Below are 24216 nucleotides of genomic sequence, written 5' to 3' on the forward strand. Positions count from 1 at the left end.
ACCCTTATAATAAAAAAAAAGTCCTTTCCATTTCATCTTCAAATAATGTGTTTTATACCGAAATAAACTTATTTTCACTAACGTTTAAACTATAAAATTGTTTTTTTTTAGTATTCATTGAGATTAAAACATTATGAATCAATTTAATCTTTTAAAAATTATATTAAACTGTCAAATTTATCACTCAAAGAAATCAAATGGTGAAAGGGTTCTTAACATTTATAAATGATGAATTAATTTTTATTCATTGAAAAGTCATAATAATAAAACAAAAGTAGATCCCAATTTTAAATGAATATGTGATGTTCCATGAAATATGAATAACATGAGAGGATGAGGAAGAGCAGAGCAGTAGCGTCAGAGTAGACAGTGTTTCAGAAAGAGATTCTGCCGGCACAATATCCGCCGGTATTCCGCCGTCAGAAGAGTACGGTCGGCCGGCGTGACACCATGGTGTGGGTCCCACTGACAGTGAAGACAAAGTTACATGTAATTTTTCTGGGGACAGAGAAACAACAAATTACTTGAAAATGATGATAGATGGTTACTTATCGGTTTTTCTCTCTCTGACATTACCAACATACCATTAATTCTTTATGCATTTAACAAAAAATTGAAAACCCCATTTCTGAACATTGTAGTTAATTAATCTTAAGCCCTCTGCTTTTCCCACCATCTTGCTGCAACATGCTTTAGCAAGGGTTCAAGTTCCTATGCAAGTTCGTTACTCTTATCACTCTTCAACCCCAACAAAATAACGTTTCAAAGGATGTGTTTTTCTTTTCTAAATACATCTTACAACTTACTTTTTTAATCTTAACTAATGTTTACATTCTCTTCCTTTCATTTTTTATAATAAGAATTATTTGAATAGATTTAAAATTCACTTACCTCCATAAATATATAGTTTTACATGTAAATTAACAATTTTTATAAAAAATATGTTAAAAATATCACAACAACAAAAAAAATAAAAATATTTAAATAAACAAATTATTACAACTTCACATCTCTAAACAGATTTTATAAAGTTTAACAATATTCAAATCAATGTAAAAAATACACATAACAGACAATTATAATTATTATCGGAGTCATAGTACTTACAAAGTAATTTTCAACTAATTTTAGTATGATTGATAAAATATTATTATTTTAGTTTAAATTATTTTTTATCGACATTACTTAAAATACAGAATGATTTGCTCTGAAAGAAATTAGCGAGACATTTAAGATTATGTCTTACTGAAATAGGATTGTTTATTCATATTAGAGTTATTAATAAAAAATTATAAGATTTTTTCCACATTACTCATCTTTATTTTAAATATATATTTTTATATATAAATAAGATAAAATTATTATTATAAAATATAACACTGAAATATATTTGATGTTTTATTCTATTATTTTTTATTTTTTTTTAGTTGGCTAAAACTGATAATGTAGTCAAGTTTAGTTAATCAGTCATTTTCACTATAAGTTGATAACACTAAAATCTATTTTGATTTTTCTTTTATTATATTTTTTTCATTTTAGTTTACTAAAGCTGATAATATAGTCGAGTTTAGTTAATCGGTCATTTTCACTATAAAGTTGATGATAAGGATGAAGCTTATTACAGCATCTTTCATATTGTTTTTAATTTATTTAATAATTTTTTTTTCTAACACTAATAAAAATTAATATTTAAGTGAAATTTAGATTACATTATTTTACATGTTTTATTGAAATTGATCTATTTAAATTAATTTTATACAAAAATTAATATTTTTTTTGTGAGTAAATTCATTTTATCCATCTTTAGCAGCAAGTCTAAATGGGCGAATTTAATCCGTTTTCTTTGTCATCTTATAATGTTTTAAGTTTGATTTTTTTAGTTTTAGTATTATATACATATATAATATAATAAAATAATTATTTTTATCAAACTAACTTTGATAAATTGTTATATATATATATATATATATAAAAAATTTATTTTTTATGACTTTTTTTATCTACATAATTTTTTTATTATATCTCATTTTATTGTTATAATGAATATTTTATCATTATGAATTACTTTTAAAAAAAAAATTTAAGCTAATGTTAAAAAACCCTTTTTATATGCAAACTAACTATCCAATTTTTTTCCTAATTTTTTGTTTTAAGGTAACAAAATAAAGAAAGAAAGAAAGAGGAAGCATACATACTCTTTCCCACACCAAATCTCACATATCAACAAATAAAACAATATCTACTTTTTTTATAAAAGTTTTCATGTTAGGCATCACTATGCAACTTGACATTTCAGTTAGACTAACACCTCAAGTACCAACAATCATTTGTCATTACATGAAAAAAGTATTATTAAAAAAGAAAAAAAATACAAAATATATGGAAGACTGGACCAAAACTCATATGTTAACAAAGCGATACATATGTAGACTATACCTATTAATAAATAATTATAAGAAGAGACTAGATAGAAGTCTATTATACCAATGAAATGATTTTCTATGAATAAATTCTAAATTAACCAATTTATTAGCGTGTGCATTTCCTTCACGAAAAATATGAGTAACCCTAAACCTAATTTTCTCATTGTAATTAAGATAAGTATTCGATCGATTATAAAACATCCACTGAACTAGTCTTAATAGTAAACACAACACAAACAAAGACAAAATCACATTCAAGTCAGACATTAGTAAGCTCCATCTTTTGAGCTTCCTCCATAACATGTATAACTCCATAAAACTCAACAACCATAGCATTGTAAACTTCAAGAAAGACAGAGAAAGTACCAACAAACTCCCTCAATTTTCAATCACTCTCTCCACACCATTTCAAGCAACTCTATATTTTTTGTAAAGTCATAATTCTTTTGTATCTACCATCAAGTGAATCTTAACTTACGTGAACATGATCATATTCTCTATTTCCAAAACCACCAATGGAAGAAGATAAAAAGTTTGAAGAAGAGAAACTCAAACAAGAGAAGAAAAAAAATGTTGATTAATCAATCCATCATTTTTCTTTTACATGTTATTTGTTTTTTAATTTCAACTCATCCAAAATTATCTATGTATGTATTGTTAAATTTATAACATCGTGAAAGTTGGACAAAAGAAAATACAAACACGAGTTATAATGAATTTTAAAAAACACCACTCTTTTGTTTTAAAATGAATTAATTAAATAAGATTTAAGAATGTGTACTTCTAGTATGATGAGATAATATTGTTAAATTAAAAAATTAAGAAATGAATGTATATTTAATTTTTTTAAACAATATGATACTATTATGTGGCGTATGTATGATAACAGAAAGATATAAAAAAATTGTGAATAAAATAACTTTTAAAATATTTTAGTTGAATAACAAGGTTTCAAATCGTTGAGGAATTAAACAGGGCTACTATTATAGTCTTAGTCGATTGCATTTGTTATTAGTTATAAACAGGAGGATGAAGAAGCAAACAAGAAAAAAGTGAGAGTAAAAAGAAAGCAAATGGACCACACTTGTTGAAGATGCTCCGAAATTAGACTTTGTTTTCATATATGCACCAAAAAAACAAACACATTTTTTGTTGCATTGGTCGTTATACTGAGACTGACCCATAGATGGAGATGGAACGGTAACGGCTACTTCACATAACTCATACCATCACATTTAAATATTTTTGTTACAAAAGGTAAACTTAAAATATATTTTTAATTAATACTAATTTGAAAATAGTGATAAACATAAAGCATATGATGCAGATTTGAATAAAAATTGAAGTACATGGCAACAATCAATAGTCAATAAATAATTATTAAAGCGTGAATTAATTATTTTGGTTAAATAAATGTTTAGTTTATTTGTATGAAGCAGAAAAGGCGTGCATTTATAGCGAATAATAGAAAATAATAATTTGAGAGGTAGTAGCCCAATAACTAGTTAAATAGGGCTTTCAAAAAGTGAAGAGGGAATTAAAGAAGTTGAATAAAAAGAGGGAATTGTAAATAGGTTTTGTAGATGAGAGTTAATGTTACATAGAATAATGTATGAATGATTTTGAATTGCAGACATGAATTCCCAAAATGAGTAGTTTTAACAGACTATTTCTTTACTTTTTGTTGGTTTAATTTTAGTTTATAATAACAATGGAGAGAGAGAGAGGTCTTGTTGAGATATAAATGATTCCACGCACCCCTAGTAAATCTATTACTATTCTAAAATCAACATTATTCAAAATATCATTTATCAACCATCAAAATTATTTTGATCTAATAAAAAATTAGTCAGATTAATTATTGTTTTTATTTGAATATCTCTTATTACTTACTTCTCTCGTCTTTTTTATTTGATTTTTTCGTCCTCTTTCCTTAGATATAGGATTTAGGGTTTAAAATAAATAGAATCTTTATTAAGTCTACATAAATCTTTATTATCTTTATCGTATTTATAGTTTTTGTTATAGGTCTCTTCCTTCCTTTGTTTATAAAAATTATTTCATATTCATACGTATACTATTAAACTTTACTAATCATGCTTTACATGTAAATTAATCTTTTCAAGATTAATTTACTATGTCCAGAGATCGGTTAATATTCTAATACTCGATAAATGAATTTATTTGTTTTGTAAAAAATTCGAATAATATTCCATTTGGATCGAGTATCCAAAAAATATCAAAAAAATTATTATTGAACCACGTGTCCGATATTCATTGTCCGACCTACGATTGTAAATAGAAAAATAAAATTTATTTTATCAGTAGATATAAGTTTTATTAAAAAAAATCATAATTTTTTTTTAAAAAAATAAGTGTATTTTAACAGTTTTTTTTTATGGTGAAATAAATCTTGAAATTGATATAATTAAAAAAAATACCATGATCGAATAGTTGAAAGTGAAGTTATGTCCATTTTAACGTCACAAAATTAACTTTTGAAGGTGAGATTAATAAAACCTTCAACCAATTTCGTTAAAATAAGTATTTGAACTATTCTTGTATAATATTATTAAATAAGCTTATTATGTAGTCCATTTTTTAGGTTTGAATCTTTTCTTTTTCAAAATTCAGACTGAATTTAAAGGCTATTTAAGAGTCTAATACCCTACCTAATCACATTATTATCATGCTTTATAATATTTACGTAAATGAGCCAATCTACCAAACTTTAAAAAGCTTTTTAAAAGACTCGAAAATAGACCCTCTTTTTTGACTAAATAGTCTTCTTTTGAATCTTTAATCAATCTGTTAGTAAACGGTCTTAGTTTGACCTAATACTACTGTATGTAATAGATTTTCAATAACTACTCTGAATTTTTTGCATTTTTCTAACGCAGAAAATACACCTATTTTTTTTTTAATATTATAGTTAAAATAAACACAACGAAGTCACAGCTAATATATTTGTTGAAATTAAAAAGATAATTTTTAGTTGAAATAAGAAACTTGTTAACTGAGTTTATTGAATTATAAGTATTTAATGGATTTAACTGTTAAACTAAATGATAAATATAAATTAATTAAAAAACTACTGCTTATGTAATATTGTAGAAATGTAATTTTATGAAATTATAATTGTATTTTTCTATTAATTTTAAACTTATATTTTTTTTTTAATACAAATTATTGACATGAAAATAAAGTTTTGATTAAAATCAGAATATTTTGTATTAAATTAAAGCGTAACTTTTTTTATCAGCAAAATGTAACGTTAAAGGAGGGGATACAAAATACTACTTTTAATACAATATGATAAAACCTCTTAAATTAGTGAGACAAACTCATTTATTAAATATCTTGAATATAATTTCAGTCGCATAAAATATATAAATTAATCATTTTTTTATAATCTTAGAATTGATAGAAAGTATTCATCTATTAACATTGTGGGAGTGTCAACGCATACAAACTAATTAGATACTAAATTTGTAAAACAAATAATGAATTGATTAAAATGAAAATATAGTAAAATGGTTGTTTTGGAAAGAAAGGGCTAAGATGTTATGGTTCAAGGATGGAGATCGAAATACATCTTTTTTCCATGCTGTGGTCAAAAGGAGAAATAATTCTAGTGGGATTCATCGTCTACGGATTGATAATGAGGTTACGGAGGATCCTAAAATCATTGAGGATCATATTTTGGACTTTTATAAAAATCTTTATGCTGAGTCTATTTCTAATGTTCTGAATGCTGATAATATGGAAGATTTATTGGTACTTATATTCCTCCTATGGTTTCCTCTGAGGAGAATATGATGTTGATTAAATGTCCTGATTTTTCTGAAATCAAGAATGCGGTTTTTCATCTTAACGGTAATAGTGCTCCTGGTCCTGATGGTTTTGGTGGTGTTTTCTATCATTCTTGCTGGGAAATTATTGGGACAGATGTTTGTAATGCTGTTCAACAATTTTTTAAACAAAATTGGGTTCTCCCTGGAATGAACAGTAATGTGGTATCTCTTATTCCTAAGATTCAGGGTGCTGATTCCATTAAAGATTACAGGTCAATTGCTGTTGCTAATTTCAAATTTAAAATTATTTCCAAGATACTGGCGGATAGGCTTGCTCTTGTGGCTGCTAGAATCATTTCTCTTAATCAATATGGGTTTGTGCAGGGTAGACAGATTCAGGATTGCATTGGTATTGCTTCTGAGGCTATTAATATGCTTTCTAAAAAGGTTAGAGGAGGTAATGTGGCTTACAAAGTTGATATTCATAAAGCTTTTGACACTCTGAGTTGGAAGTTCTTATTATTAGTTTTGAAACGCTTTGGTTTTCACCCCTCGTTTGTCAGTTGGATTAGTACAATTCTCCGTTCAGCTATGCTTTCTATCAGAATAAGTGGTAGTTTGGTGGGTTTTTTTCCCTGCAGTCGAGGTGTAAGACAAGGTGATCCATTGTCTCCTTTACTTTTTTGTCTTGCAGAGGAAGTTCTTAGTAGAGGTATTTCTAAGCTTGTGAATGATAAGAAGATTTTAAATATGGCTAGTCCGAAAGGTTATCTCACTCCCTCTCATATTTTGTATGCTGATGACATTTTTATTTTCTGTAGGGGGGATATTAAGTCTCTTCGAAATTTGAGTACTTTTCTTAAAACATATGGTGATTTTTCTGGTCAATATATTAATAACTCTAAAAGTAGTTTCTTCACCATGGATAATTCTCCAAGATTTGTCACCAAAATTCAAAATATTCTTTCTTGTAGTCATGGTTGTTTGCCTTTCAATTATTTAGGAGTGCCTATCTTTGTTGGTGCTCCAAAGTGTCGATTTCTTCAACCTTTGGCTGATAAAGTCAAATTGAAGCTAGCATCTTGGAAAGGTAAATCTCTTAGCATGATGGGTCGGATCCAGCTGGTCAATACAGTGATTACTGGATTTCTAGCTTATAGTTTTAATATGTATAAATGGCCAGTTTCTCTTATTAAGCAAGTTGAGCAGTGGTGCCGGAATTTTATTTGGACTGGTGATATTATGAAAAAAGGTATCGCTACTGTTAATTGGGCGAAAATTTGTTCACCTCTTGAGGATGGAGGCTTGAATATTATTAATCTTCATCATGAAAATAATTCATATCTTCTTAAGCTTGCTTGGAACTTCGCTTATAGCAACAAACCTTGGTCTTTACTCTTGAAAGCCAGAGTTCTTAAATCAAAATACGAGTTTAGAATGGTTTATAGATCCTCCTCTCTTTGGCTTGGAATTAAACAATTTTATTCTATCATACTTGATTATACTTCTTAGACTGTTGGTACAGGTTCTTTTATTAATTTCTGGAATGATAAATGGTGTTCTACTACTTCTTTAGCAAATATTGCAGGGTTATCTGATGGGGCTAACATTCCGGATACAGTCTCTCAATTTTGGTCAGGTTATGATTGGAATATTCCCTTATCTTTACAGCAGATGCCGCATTTTTTTAATCATATCATGGTTGGAGAGGAACAAGATATTCCTAATTGGATTCTAGATGAGTCTGGTCGTTTCACTCTTAAATCGGCTAGGACTTTTTTCTTGGAACCAGGAGTTCCAGGTTGTTGGGGTAAGTTCATTTGGTCTTCATCTATTCCGCCTTCCAAAACTTTAGTACTCTGGAAAATTTTTCATGGGAGACTTCCTACAGATCTGCATATTCAGAATAAGGGTTTGCATATATGTTCTATGTGTACGCTTTGTGAAAAGCATGAAGAATCTATTCAACATCTATTTTTTGAATGTTCTAATGCATTACATATTTGGAGTTGGGTTCGACAGATTTTTCTTACTTCTCATTTCTCTAATAAGGATGATCTTCTTTCTTTTATTAAGAGTGATGGTAGTCCTTTGGTTAAATTGATTAAACTTGCTGTGACAACCTTTTTCTATATGGATGATATGGCGTATGAGGAATTATGCTAGATTTCAGGATAAGATTGAGGTTTCTAAGGCTATTTCGGTAATTAAAGATTTAACTCGTCTAGTGGGAAATTCGTCTAAAGCTTCAATGAAGAATGATATGTTGGATTTCAACGTGATTAAGTTTTTTGGTATTAAGACTCGTAGTGGGAAAGTTCTTCATCCTCTTCCAGTTAGATGGGAATTTCCTTCACCAGGCTGGGTTAAAATTAACACTGATGGGGCTGCTAGGGGTATCCTGGACTTGCTACTTGTGGAGGTATTTTTCGTGGGAGTATGGGAGAATTTATTGGTGCTTTTTCAGGGTTTCTTGAAGTTCAAACTGCTTTGGTTGCTGAGTTTTATGGAGTTATACATGCTATGGAGGAAGCTCAAAAGATGGGACTTACTAATGTTTGGCTTGAATGTGATTCTGTCTTGGTTTGTGTTGCGTTTACTGCTAGGACTACTGTTCCGTGGATGCTTCGTAATCGATGGAATACTTGTCTTAATTTCTGTAGGACAATCAGGTTTAGGGTTACTCATATTTTTCGTGAGAGAAATGCATGTGCTGATAAGTTGGCTAATTTAGGGTTCATTCATAGACAATCATTTCATTGGTATAATAGACTTCCATCTAGTCTGTTCTTAGAATTCTTTATGAATAGGTATAGTCTACCTATGTATCGTTTTTGTTAACATGTGGGTTTTGGTCTAGTCCCCCCATATTTTTGTATTTTCTTTCTTTTTCCTTTTTTTAATAATACTTTTTTCATGTGATGGCAGATGATTGTTGTTACTTGAGATGTCAGCCTAGCTGAGATGTCAAGTTGCATAGTGATGCCTAACATGAAAATTTTCATTAAAAAATATAGTAAAATGGTTTAAAGTTCTTTCTTATTTATTAACTAAAAAAAAGGCCCTTCCTTCCTATTATTTTTAATATTATCATTTATTTATTATTGTTAATATTATTAATGATATTAACAATGTGTCGGGTGTTGAAAATGCGCTTCCTTTCTTGCCTTTTTCTTTATGCAAAGCTTTCTTAAGTTTTTTTCTCTCTTTTTTTTCTAAGATTCTCATCCCAATTTTTATAATTTTTACAATCAAAACTTATTCTGCAATAGCCTACTAACCTAAGGTCAATTGTATTTAGTTATATGTAATGTCTCATTAATCTAAAAGTCATTTAAATTATTTCTTTATCAATGTTTGAACTCAATTTTAATTTGATAGTTGAAAAAAAGTTATATAACTGTATTTGACTGTTTTTAAGTATCTTATTCTAGATTTTTAGAATTTATAGGAGTTCTCCCACCCGTTTTTGAATTAATTTCTACATGAATGGACATTAAATGCTCTAAACTTACTTCGATTCCATGAAATTGAGATTTTGCACACAAAGTGATTAAGCAATAATGTTAATATTTGATAAAATTTACTTAATATACAATTCAAAATGTGTAATTTCATTTTATTCTCTTAATAAATATTTTTTGTTTATATAGATTTATGTCTTGTCTAATAATATGTGTATATATTTGATAAATGAATGATCTAATAAAAAAAATATAATTTTGTTATTATAATAAAAGAGTTGTTTTATTATAATAATATCTTTATTTGTGACAACTTAATATTTTTGTTCGTTATTGATCTAAACAAATATTTTATGAAAATTGTACTTATATATATAATATGAGATTTATTTAAAATTATTAATAGTTTTACATGAACTCCTACATAAAGTTAAAAATAATAATATTTTGAAGGCGTTAGACGCTCCAAATTCTAGCATTAAATTAACATCTTAACATGATTTGTTGTTTTTTCATACTGCCTCATCTGTGATAAATTCTTATAAAGGATTTTATATTTCATGATTCATAAAGTTCATAATATGCCTTTTTATTAACATTTTACTTATATATATAATTAACTTAATTCTACACATTTCAAATTTTATATTTCTAGCCAATGGACTTTAAATCTTTCATAATATTACGAACCAGAAACTGAATTTGCTAAATATAATGTTTATGTTATACTGTTTCTTATATGGTTATAAATGTTGTGATCTCTTAATGTCTTAATGTACAAATTATTTAAAACAATTATATTGTATTCTTAGCGACTGAATTGTGTGCCTGTTTTGGATAGGTTGTTTCAGAAAAAGTAATCACTTTAATTTTTATATTTTTAAACATACAAAAATAAGCTCAATCAAATATAAACATTATTCTAATGAAATATATTATAATGAGTTTATTCTAATTTATAATACAGTTTTAGAAATACAAAACAGAAATTAGGTGTGTTATAAGAGATAAAAGCCCATAGCTATTGGGCTTTTACTTATTCATAAGTCGAGAGAGTTCTCTGGAATTTATCTCCGCTTTTGCTTTCTTAATCCCCAAATTTCAACCTGCACCCCATCATGTGTGAAATGTTGGAATTATCCTTATGACACCTACTTTTCCCGCGCCTAGTTCATCTCCATTATCCCTTCTACCTGCGGTCTTCATCCACGACTCTTTCCGTTTCACCATTCTTCATATGTTCCTTTTCCTTATCCTGTCTATTGCATAAGAAATAAACACATAGTGTATATATATGAAAATAATTTATTTCATAGATAGAACTTTCATTCTTACCGAACTCTTCACTCAACTTTGTCTTTTGAAAGAACTTCTTTGTATAGACATACTACAATGCTTACAACAAATAGATTTACATTATTATTCAGATTATAAATTATGGTTATCTTGAAAAATCTTTTGTCACTTGTCTCGTCCACTATTGTCAGATGCTCCAATTACTGTTATTTGATTCTTTTTACTTTGTCTTTATGGTAGACAATGTCTTGACATATTACGGTTAATGGACTTTTCAATAATACATGTCTTCACTGTAGAGATAAAGATTGAACTGTAATGACTCATCATCAGTAGTGGTTTTGTCTGAACCTTTTGAAGAAGTAGCTTTTTGAAAAGCTCTTTCAAACTCTTCTTTTGAGGTCATTGATGTTAAGACTGTCATTAATAGTTGTTTCTAAGAATAATGCATCTTTTTTTAGTGGAAGACTATCTTTGCTTCATGAATTATGTTTTAACCATTCTTGAATCATGTTTTTGCACACTAAATTATTATTGAACTTCTTTCACCATTTTATCTTTATCTTTCTTAACAACATTTTGATTTCGATTCTTTCATATGGCTGTATCAAAGTATAACCTCAGGCTAATGTCTAAGTAATAGCTTTAGAAGTTATGAAAGATATTAACCTATATTCTAATTTTGTCGAAAATACAAATACACTTTGAAAATATTGAAGGTAATGATCCAAAATCAACAAATCATTTTATAAATCACTTTGGAAATTTCAAAGATATTCTTTTTTTTAACTAGATAAATCAAGAATGTTTATCTGATTTAACAAATAATACGTTTACCTTTCAATTCACTTATTGATTAATCAGTACAGTTTTTCTTGTTTGCAGAAACAAAACCAATGAACCTACAATTTCATGGACAAAACTAGAATTCCGAAAATTGTGAGTATCTAAATAAAAAATTGATGGGGTGAAGAAAGCAATACCCATTTATCGGTCATGTTTAACGGCAAAAATCTATTACTGTAGTATAAATCTTAGTACGAAAACGAGACTATCACCTTTTACACTATTATTAAGTTCACTGATATAGTCTTCTCTCTCTCCCTCACATACAATTTATGAAAATTTGATTGATATTTCAAGATCTTTCAATTTTAAAAATTAAAATAATGATTATTTTTATATTATGTTATGATACTCAAATACGATGTATTTTATTTTAATTTTATAACAAACACTCTTTTTTAAAAATCTACGTATAAGATAGTGACTGTTATTATTGTAAATATGCTATTACCTTGTACGTACAAATAATTTATAATTGTTATTCTTTTCTAAATTATTTTAAATAAAAACTTTCAAGTATTATTATGCAACGGTAAAATCTCAATGCTAATACCTCAGTTAACAATATTTTTTTTTCAAATTTAAATTGTCATATAGATAGTTTTAATACAAATATTATTAAATAAAAACTAAATTATTATTTATGCAAATATTATATGGGACATGTACAAATCTTTGAACCTATATCGCATTAAAATTTTTTACCTTTTTAACATTAAGTTAATCCACTAAATTTGCCACATTCCTGTACGCTAACAAGATGATGAGATTTCCTATAAATTTCAATCCACCACAGAAAAAGTGCTTTAAGTGTCAAAACTAGTTATTTATTATTATTAAAGTTCATTTTATTTACTTTTAATCTCTCAAAAGGTCTAAACTAGTTATTTTTTATTATTAAAGTTGATTTTAAAAGTAGATGAATAACATTTATATCAAGAATCTATATTTTTCCCCACTAAACACAAGTGTCACATTGCTGTTGTTATAAAACAATATCACGTAATAATAGGAACCAAAAATGAAATATTGATTTTTAAAAAACTAAAATCAAAATGTACTAATTTAAGAATTACTACAAAATATATTTAAGTCGTCTCTTTCTTATTGGCTAACTCCCAATGAATTATACCATTTGTACAACCATTACACACACATCCTTTAGCTTTCGTCTCCTTAATTAATTCTATTATATGAACAATTCTCTTCTCGCTTCTCATTGTAAAAAAGTAACTAAATTTGTACCATAAGAGTAAGCTCTCTTTTGCCTTAAAATGTGATAGCTAAGTAATGACATCATCAAGATAGCCCAATGCCGTGTTTTAAGCCGGAAAACATATATTTTGGCTCCAAAGAAACAAGGCCATTGTGAACAAAACCATAGTTTAACATCTTTCAAGATTAGCCGAATCCAAACCAGTCAAACAAAAGCAAATTACGACATTCGAATAACTCAGGAAAACAGATTCACATAGTACACTATCACAGTAACCATCCTGATGGATTCACTAAGAAAATTAACAATAGAGGTTGGCCAATTGAAAGGAGGTGAGGTATGCAACAAGAGTACTGTTGTTTTGTTCCAGTAATTAATCAATGACACCAAAACATCAATCAACAATACCTTTTCCATCTCAATGTAAGTATCAGCTACTGTAAGGACAAAAAAAATGCTCTTTGGTGCCTTCAGTGTGACTCTGGATCCGCATTATGCCATCCCTTTGTGCAAGGAGGAATACTCATAAACTCATCAAATTCTTTTACATGAATATCACAGCACTTCCACTACAAAAAAAGAGGAAAAATACAGTTCTCAGAGGCCACGTCTCAACTACATTACAAGCATTGATTTAGAAAGAAATGAGATAAAACTAAGAACATTCAGTGGAATACTCAATACTCACCCCTCTCATCCGGTCATGAAAAACGGCAGGACCAGGATGGTAGCTGCAAGCAGTGTCATTATTATCCTTTTCCTTGAAAGTCTGACCGCATCCTTTATTTTTGCATATTTGGGGCTCATTTAAATTCACTATCTTCTCAGGTTTCGGAGCCTGAACACTTGAATTGATGACAGCAGAGGCATTTCCAACAAGATTTGGGGACTTGTTTACAACATTAACAGGTTTGCTTTGTGAACCTAAAGAAGAGAGGGGTAGGAGAAAGAAAATTAGCTTTGGAAGCATGACATGGGGGATTACTAAAAAATAACTAATCAAAGGACTTGAGACAATGCCATGAGCAGAAGCATGTGGATACCATGATCTGAGCAAAAGAAACCCTGCCTACATCTGGAACAAGAGTCCTTTGATGAAGCATTGGTTGAAGAAACAGCAGTTGGCGAGGGCATGGTGTTCTTCTTCACTGGAGCAATTACTTGCTTAACTGTTGTATGTTTTCCAGTCTTACATCTTCATCACAGAGAGAAACTTTGATCAACATATGCAGCGAATATTAAAATAAACTAAAAAGTAATGGACCAAACCGACTTAATTTTTTATACTACGGGAATATTGCCGCAAGTAAAAGTAAAATAAGCTGTTTCATTGCTAGCATCATTTAAGCCAATCAACCATGTTTTCCAAACTCAGCATACATATGATCATTACATTATGTAATATCTAATACTATAAAGAATCCAACACAGATATAAAGAATCAATTGAAAATGTTTTATAAGAAAATTTATACAAGAATAACTGCTAGGTGGAAACCACTTCTAGTTTCCATTTCATTAATGTTACATTTAGAAACCATATTTTACTCAGTGAGCATTTACTGCCACCAAAAGCATGTTTGAAGTACGAATTGGTGACGAAGAATGGACTCATGCCAGTGAGAAACAAAGATTGGAGATTTTAAAATACAGATCATTGCACATGAAACATGAGTATTCAGAACGTGATGTTACTTCCCCGTATATGAAGATGAAATCAACCCATGCAGATCTGGTAAATGAAATTTAGAGTAAAACATCCATCATCAACCTAGCATATTTTGACAACCCATCTCTAGGATTCTTTTCCTTTCTACATAACAGAAAGTCATCTCTACGACCTATTAATAGATTCTACCCAAAAAAGGTGAACTCTTTCAAATTAACAGTTGACTGCAGACCAAACATCATATTCTAAAACAGGAAAATATAGAAAAGGAAAAAGAAAGTATATCTCTCACCCCGGAATTTCCAAAAACAAGCTAAAATCATGACTTCTTTTCTTGCAACAACTCCATTCTTTAGTTCCATCATGAAATATAGGCTGGAAAATAAAGGAGAAACGTAATCAATTACAATAAACTGATAACTAATCTTCATAGAAAGAATACATTGTGAAGAAACAGATTTATAGACATTGGACTTACTCCCTGAACATTGGAAGATGCCCCAGCAGCATTAAATCCAAATCCCAAACATGCCAGATGGAAAGTGAATCGGTAAGATCTCAAACAGATGCCGCATCATAAATCAACAAAAATGATATAACAAGGCATATAAATTTGAACTAAGTTCACAATCATGAGTATGCATTAATGATGACATTAACTAAAAGGAAATTACCAAAGCTCGGGAAACAATAGATGAACTGAACAGTATGGAAGAAAATACCAGTTTTAGTAACTTTTAATATAGAGTGCTAGCCGCTCTGCTGCTATCATGCCACTATTGACAAACTAGGTGTAGCTACCAAAGATGAAGAGATATGTTGAAAACTAGAACCAAATGACAAATCAAGACAGACCAGGCGTAGCTACCACAGATGAAGAGTTATGTTGAAAACTAGAACCAAATGACAAATCAAGACCCCTAGAAATTAAGGATTAAGCATCATTGGTACAAATTATATTAGATCAAAGAAAATGGAAAACATCCCACATAAAGAGAAGGGTCATGCTTACTAGTGTCGAGCACTAGTTAGGGAATTAAAAGGAGAAAGTTCTACTACAAATCATTTGCAGGCACATTAAAAAGTCATAGGAAGCGCATATTGACACATCCTAAAGAAAATCATTTCTCTTCTAATTCCTTGATTAATGCCATAAGAGCTCTGGTTAACATTTGTCAAAAGAAAAATAGAATCAATTGTATCATTAATTAAGAAAAAAAAATAGAACCAAATGATAAATGATTGGCTATTATCTCACATCTCAAAAATTCATAATTGTGGTGTTCTCCCCTAGAGCTTTAATGTGAATTCCCTTTCAAAAATCTCGAAATTATATCTGCGCATATGTATACTTTCAATTGAGAGTTGAGTGAAAAGCATTATACTTTGAAACATTAATTTCCAAGTGGATGCACAAAGGGTTGACCATGGTGGTTAAATTCACAGTCTTACAAGTAAGATCATATAGTCTTACTATTTTCCCATGCCTCAGCAATCCCAATCACATTCGGACTCATTTCTTACAAGTGTAGGACTGAATTGCATTCTTACTGTATGATGGTGGGATTGATGATTTATCTGATCCTACTCAGACTCATTTCTTTTGAAAAAAACCTAACATATCTAACCCATTTTTGGCTGACCCATTACATTAAAACCCCAACACTTTACCTTTGGTACTCCTCATTTTTTTTTGCTTCTCTCATTGAACATAAAAGTTCCAAATCCCTAGTCGGTTCTTTTGCTTCTGTGTTCAGCACTCTACACTCAATTGCACCTCAGCATGGATTTCTTCTGCTTCTGCAATCAACATTTGGTTAGTTTGACTTGCTTTGGTGTGGTTACTCCACTGTTTAGGACCCTGGGTTCAAGTTTCAGATCTCTGCTGGTTCCACTCCCCTAATCTGTTCTGCTATTCATAATGTTTTTAAGTGGAAAAGGAACTAGGAACTGCTAGGGAGGGTAATGAGGGAGGAAGGGGTACAGTACAGGTACTGTTAAAGTTGGAAACATATCTGTTGGTGCCATTCGTGGGGTTCAAAATTTGGAATTGGCGTGACTTGTAAGTTTATAGCTGTTAGAAATTTAAAATGATTTTGCTTATTTGCTACTTTTAATGCATTCATGCGTCTTCAAATATAGTTTTGCATTTTAGATATCCAAATTACAATTACATGACTTACTTGTGTTCACACTAGAGAACACACATTGGGGAATCCTAAAGCCAGGTAGGAACTCAAAAAACCACGACATGTTCAACACAGTCTGCCCTGACGTGACCTAAATGGATAACACAATTTAACATGACTTTTAAAGGTCCTATAATGGTTCCTGCCTTTTTTCGAGAAGTAGCATACATAATGTAATGCCTCACACCTTAGTCATGCGTGTAAAACTCTGATGCAGTTATACTACAATTTGTTTCACATATCCATATCTGGTACCGATATTCTATGATACTCCACCGGTACATATAACCTATGAAGTAAGGATACTTCTATGGTGACTAATTTATAATTTTTTATTTTGACAATGTCTAACAAATGTGATTTTAATTTGAATCTGCACAATTGCAATTATATATTTATTATGTTTTAAGAATTTTTGTACATTTTTAAATATGCATATATCACTTATTGTATCCGTTTATTCTTAAAATAAGCATATGATCATATTAGCTAGACATCGTATCTGCTATCTTATCCATGCTTCATAAGTGGGAAGAATCTATAAGCTTTTTGAACTAGGGCCAAGGGCTCGAGGCCCGTTGGTATTAAGACAGGGATGTGAGAGTAAGCAGGTTACAGTGATCAGTCTATGGACGTCAACCGGTCAACAAGTTGGTTCTACATTTGTCAGACACCAGGCTCGCTGGAAACTATCTAACCAATCCATCAATGAATGGGCTGATTCTCAGCTGCATGGTCCAACTTGTTTCCCTAACCTTGTCAATCCTAGGTAAGATCTCGATTTTGACTACCTTAATCATTAATTAACCTAAATCACCCCTACCTTTCAGATAAATAAAACCAAGCAGCTCTAACTTTGTTTTGGTATCATACGGATCCTTGGCCAAAGTGCTAAAGTACTACCATAGATGTGCCAGCTTCCACAGAATGAATTTAGCTCTTCTAATATGAGTAAACCACTTAGAAAAGAAAAGTGAAAGTGGAATGTCTCAAGTTCCCAACTTTCAACAATTAAAGAGAAAATCAAACGAGTATACACATTAAGCAATTCATAGTTTATCGCACTCCTGCTCGTGCATGCAATATCAGGCGACACCATCACGAGTTAATTTCCTCATCAATGATGGAAATTTCTTACTATTTGCTCTAACGCGATTTTTCACACATCCAAATCCCACAATAAAAGGCACAAGCTTAAACAAACCAAGATCTTTAATATGCTGCAATGACGAATTACATAAGCGAAGGCGGAAGAACAGAGTTGACCGCAAACCAATTTGCAGAGAGATAAAGTAATTATAGAATAATTGTGGGAAGACTTAGGCAATAGAATAAAGTGCTATTGAAAGAAGAGCATAAGTTAGGGCAGGGTATTGAGTGAAAAATGAAGAATGGGGAGTTATAGAACAGAATTATCCGAAGTGCATATGGGTTGTGATAAAGGTGGAAACTTGGATATGAGGGTTATGAGTGAGAGAGAGTACCGAATCATGGTACCGACAGGAACCGTCGGGATTGTCGTCCTCGGAGAAAGTGGCGTCGCAGCCAATCCTCTGGCATCGAACTTTAAGTGATGTCTTCTCCATCCTCTGGCTTTGTCTCCACAGCTTTGAGGGGCAAGAGAATAACAGAAGAGGACTTTACCTTGTGAGAACTCAAACGGGTTGGGCTTTGATTCTGTTCAATACTTGAAAATTGAAATAGAATAAAGGGGGAAAAGAAATAAAGAGGTGATTCCCCTCAGTTTCCACTCAAGTTCCAGGAGGTACCAGATTTTGAGTTATGTTACATACCTGTAACTCAACCTCAATTTCAATGATTTTTTTTTTAAAAAAAAAGTTCATAAACGTTACGGAATATTCTCACCATTTTTTTACCATGTAATTTGTTTGAAATTACTTATCTATTTTATATACTTTTAAATTTTATCCATTTAGATAACTTCAAACAAAATTGTAAAAAGATGCCCACTCACTCTCTTTCCCAAGATTATGACTGATGATTGTCTCTCAACAGAATTCTGAATGAGATATTTTACATTAACTGTTTTTAGATTAAAATAATCTAATTAATAAAAATATAAGCTATATTGATAAATATATTAAAAAAATATGACAAAAGTAGTTTCAAAGAAAAAATATATATAAATTTATGATAGATCGATTGCTTCCTATTAAATTAATAACTTATTTTAATATTGATAGATTATATAATTGTTTTCTAAACTACTATAATTTTTTATCTTGTTTGTAAAAAAAACAAGAGTACACTTAGAAATACATTTTTTTCTTCTTATATATTCATTTTATAGATTACAAATTATTAAAACCCGAAAGTAAAAACAAAAGTTCATTGAAAAAACTGGAACTAGGATGAAAACAAATAAGTTTTATCTTAGATTGTAAAAGGTTATAAAAAAATATTAATTAGTTTATATCATTAAAAATTTAATTATATCCTATTTATTTAATAATTTGTCTTCATATATAGCTTGCCTTCAAATATTTTTGTTGGGCATTACTCTAATATCTTCAAATACTTATGTTAATCATTACAACACCTCAAGTCAATGTCTCTTTTCCCCCTTAACAATAAACATCATATTTTAATAACATAGGTTGACGTAGATTATGATATTTTTTAAATACTATGATATTAATCACTCACTTTCATGTTTTTCTTAGCGATTCTCTTATTTGGTGGAAAAATTGTTGAACAATATACTATTTATAAATATACAATTGAATTTGCTTTAATAATATTATTAGTGGATAGTAAAGTGTTTTGGCTAAAATAATTACTTAAATATTTTTAAGTTTTAATTGATGAGTTAGGTTCTTTTATGAAAAAAATTGGTCATATATATTGTTTAACCCTTCTTGTCACGAGAGATCCAAATATAGATATTAATTGTAATTTTATTTGTGAGTTTGTTTAAAGATAACATTTAACTCTCATTCATCTTAACATCCAGCATCAAATATGTGACATATTAACAAAGAGTCTTCCTACTATTAAATATCATCAATATTTATTCTCAAGAGGAGAATATTTAATAAAATATAAATAGATATTATAAATATTATACAATCAATTGTTTTTGTTTAGATTGATAGTATTTTTGTTATTATATATAGTTTTTTCTTTTACTTAAATATACATATTTGGATTCAATGAATTATTTTATTTATTTCTCTCTTATAATTCAGTTCACGTGGGTTGACTCCACGGGTTGAACTAAAAACGAGTCAATTTAATCCCATTTACGGTTTGGTGAAGCAAAAACTAGGGGTTGATAAGTTAAGTGGAATGACTCATTCAAACATAATTCTTCTCTCCTAATTAATTTTATTTATCTATTGTGATAAAATAAAGAAGATGGACTTAACCTACCTATTTATATTGCAAATTACCTATCTCACTAAATATTAACCATAATTAACCATAATTAGAAAGCGATATAGTAAGTAAAAATTAAAATGTTGACATATAATTGGACAAAGAGATAAATTAAGTATCTAAACCATTAAAATACTATTGAACACCAATTTAGTTTTTAAAAAAATGTCAACCTATATAACTAAAAATAATAAATAACCATAATAAGAAATAAAAGGATTATAAAAGGTTGTTGATGAATTACCTGTTAACCTCCATCAACTTTTTTCTAATCTAACTTTCTCGAAATAATAATGAAATGAGGCGAGTCACGAATTTAAAGTATTTTTTACGCTTAAATCTGAGTTTGTAATGTTGGTTATCTAGTATTTCTAGTATTTATGATCTAAATTACACTATTAATTTTCTTTTCCTTATTGTAACTTGTCATGATGCAAAAGGGTTCACACTTTTATGCCTTATCTATTTCATTTGTTTCTTAATAATAACACACCAAAATGGATTAATCTCCATTAATTTTTTTCCCTTAAATAATTTATGATCTATGAACCCAAGTGATGTTCACGAATATAACCTCCCAATGTGATAGTTAATTGGGCTAGTGTTGGAAAGGTTGACTTTAATGGTTTATGATGTCCCATGTAGATTATAAGTTTAATATGAAATTTTGACTAAAATAGCTCCGACTATTTATTTTCTCCCATAGCATATTGTAAAAATAATATATTATATCAAATAATTAGCTAAATAGCACGGTTTACTGCAACACTTCATAATTTGATTTCATTTTTTACTATTTTCTAAAATTTAAAAAATAAATTATAGTTATTTTACTTTATATATTGTACTGGTAGGCTAAAACCGAGAGGTTTAGGCCGAGAACAACATGTTGAGTAACCAAGGGGTGATAAGGCTAAAACCGAGAGGTTTAGACCGAAAGCGGAAAAGATATACGTTAAAGAATAAAATAAAATATAAATATTATTATAAAAATGAAACCCAATTAAGTTAAAAACCTGCATGAGGGGTGTGTAAATAATAAAAAGGTGTAAAAAGAAAGTCCAAAAGAAAAGGGGAAAAACCCATTAAGGAAACCCTATAAATAGAAGTTCAGAGTAAGAAAAAGGTAAGAGTGAATATTGTCTGATGATACTTTGAAATCATATATGACTTTGGCATCGGAGCGCCTTGCAGGTACCCCCCCAACCTGTGTGAAGGAGAAGCCGAGAGTACCTTGCTGAGGGAGAAGCCGAGAGCACCTTGCTGAGGGAGAAGCCGAGAGCACCTTACAGAGGGAGAAGCCGAGAGCACCTTGCCGAAGGGAGAAGCCGAGAGCACCTTGCCGAGGGAGAAGCCTAACACACTTGCCCAAGAGGGGTCCAGAACATGAACCCAAGAAGAAACTAAGAGAATCCGGCCCAAGAGTAGAGTATTTGTGTAAAGCCTAGTCTTGTCAACCTAGTTTCAGTATTCTCGGTCTTTGTTGTAAGAACATTTTGGCGCCCACCGTGGGGCCGAGAGGTAACTGAAAAAAGGTTGAAGACAAGATGAGTTTAAGAGAAGAACAAGGTGGAGAGCATACAGATAATGTTAATATGCCAATGGCAATGTTGGTACAACTACAAAAAGAATTTGAGACACTAAAAAAGAATAATGAAGAAGAGTTGAGTATGTTGAGAGCCGAAAACGCACACATGAGGAGAAAGTTACAAGAGGAAACAATTTTGAATTCATCTTTCGAAACTGTTCAGCCTGGGATACAAGTGAATGAAAGGCTATATCACAACGAAAGTTCCCAAACCAAAAGAAGATGGCTTGAAAACTCTGGGGTTTGTGCAGGGACATCTTCTAGGAAACATCCGTTTTATGATGTTATAGTTGATACTCCGTTGCCCGACAATTGGAAGAACTTGACCATTGACAAATATGATGGAAGTACGGACCCTGATGAACATATTGCAATATATACTACTCAAATCAGCTTGTATACATGGAATGGTGCTGTTATGTGCAGAGTATTTCCTACAACCCTGAAAGGGGCAGCATTGAGCTGGTTCACACGCCTCCCACCTTTGAGTATAGATTGTTTTGATACGTTGGTGGAAAAGTTCGGCGCTCAGTTTGCAACTAGTCGCCCTCATCATTTAACGTCGATCGCCTTAGTAAACATAAGACAAGAGAAAGGAGAGTCTTTAAGAATGTTCATGGAACGTTTTGGAAAGGTTGCCTTGGGAATTCGAAATCTTAGCCCAGAGATTACCATGCATCACATGATAACGGCACTGAAACCGGGACCATTTGCCGATAGTCTTTGTAAAAAACCCGCGATCAATTTGGATGAACTAAGGCAACGAGCATCAAAATTTATGCAGATGGAAGAACTAAGGGAGTTTCGAAACCAAGTGAGGGTTGATGGAGGTGAGAAGAAGGTGATAGAAAGAGAAAACATACCTGTCGCAAGAAGAGCCCGAGAAGAGTTTAGAAGTCGAAAATTCCAGCAATACACACCTCTAAATACAAACAGAGCAAGAATTCTACAGGAAGCCATGACAGCCGAAATAATACCATCACCAAGAAAAGCAAGAACACCGGAAAGAGCAGACCGCACCAAACATTGTGAATATCATAAAAATCATGGTCATCATATAGAAGAATGCATTGGGTTGAAAGACATAATAAAAGAGTTGATTCATGCGGGACAGTTAAAACGTTTTGTTCGAGGGGGAAATGCAATTGTATGGTTGAGCCCTGAGAGAGATGTGAGAGGGAGAGAGCTGGGTGAAAGAAGGGTGGAAAGGTTTGAAAGGAGAGAAAATAAACGAGTGGAAAAAAGAGATGATAGAAGGATTGGAAGACCAGAAGAAAGAGGAGATAGAGTTTATCAAAACACCCAGTCCGTAAGACGAAGCAGGGAGCGAAGTTTGGGAAGGCCGGTCAGGGGGTTTATAAATACGATCTCGGGAGGTTTCTCTGGGAAGGAATCTTTGTCAGCAAGAAAGCAATATTGAAGAAGTATCTGAGCTGTTAATCATGTTTTTAAAAGAAGAACTTTGCCACCAATGCTTTTCACAGACGAAGACTTTCAAGAAATTGATCCAGATCATGATGATCCTATGGTGATAACAGTGGAAATAGCCGAATATGCTGTCATGAAGACCTTGGTTGATCAAGGGAGTTCGGTTGATATCTTGTTCTAGGATACGTTAACACAAAAGGGTATGTTGATTTGATAACAACATTTGGAAGAGGTAGCAAAATTAAAAAAATTAAAATCCGATATCTAGTGGTGGATGCATCCACTTCATACAATGTGTTGTTAGGACGGTCTTCCTTAAACAAGTTAGGAGCAATCGTATCAACACCACACCTAGCCATGAAATTCCCAACAGAAAAAGGAGAGATAGCAACAATCTTTGTCAATCAAAAAGATGCTCGGGAGTGTTACGCGGCAGGTTTAAAGATGAATTTGAAGATGGATAGAGATACTGAAAAGATAGTAGCCATGGTGGATTTGGATCCCAGATTAAATGAGGAAAGGTTGGAGCCGAAAGAAGAAACAACAGCAGTAGTGTTAGGCCAAGACAACAGACAATGCACTTACATAAGTGGAAGTATGCCTGATGAATTACTTAGCAAACTCATCACAGTGTTGCATAACAATAAGGATTTATTTGCCTGGCAGCCGTCTGATATTCCTGGAATTAATCCAGAGGTAATGTGTCACAAGTTACCTGTTTGCCGAGAAGCAAGGCCGGTATCTCAAAAACGAAGAAAGTTAGGAGAAGAAAGACGAAAGGCAGCAATTGAAGAAACTGAAAAATTAATACAAGCTGGTTTTATCCGAGAAGCTAAGTATACTACGTGGCTGTCTAATGTGGCACTTGTCAAAAAACCGAATGGAAAATGGAGAATGTGTACAGA

At 30.8% G+C, this 24216-nt stretch overlaps 2 protein-coding genes across 3 annotated transcripts; one reads left to right on the forward strand and one right to left on the reverse strand.

Annotated features, from left to right (window-relative positions):
- Nucleotides 1-13243: 13243 nt before the first annotated feature.
- PBS2 (cysteine and histidine-rich domain-containing protein RAR1) lies at nt 13244-18713 on the reverse strand. Of its 2 annotated transcripts, none has more exons than XM_068634731.2 (5): nt 18381-18713; nt 15000-15082; nt 14083-14234; nt 13728-13963; nt 13244-13608 (listed from the first exon to the last, which is right to left on the reverse strand). In XM_068634731.2, exons 1-5 carry the CDS (start codon nt 18480-18482, stop codon nt 13510-13512), a joined length of 672 nt encoding a protein of 223 aa, XP_068490832.1. In that variant the 5' UTR covers nt 18483-18713; the 3' UTR covers nt 13244-13509. The 2 variants fall into 2 exon arrangements, with proteins under 2 accessions (XP_068490832.1, XP_090161155.1); XM_090305029.1 differs by having other exon boundaries at nt 15186-18586.
- Nucleotides 18714-21842: 3129 nt separating this feature from the next.
- On the forward strand, nt 21843-23492 carry LOC137828015 (uncharacterized). The gene is made up of 2 exons (XM_068634410.2): nt 21843-23092; nt 23339-23492. The coding sequence occupies exons 1-2, from the start codon at nt 21843-21845 to the stop codon at nt 23490-23492; spliced, it is 1404 nt and encodes a 467-aa protein (XP_068490511.2).
- Nucleotides 23493-24216: the final 724 nt, after the last annotated feature.

This window comes from Phaseolus vulgaris, chromosome 7 (genome assembly GCF_051622355.1).
Source record: "Phaseolus vulgaris cultivar YP4 chromosome 7, ASM5162235v1, whole genome shotgun sequence".
NCBI lineage: Eukaryota > Viridiplantae > Streptophyta > Magnoliopsida > Fabales > Fabaceae > Phaseolus > Phaseolus vulgaris.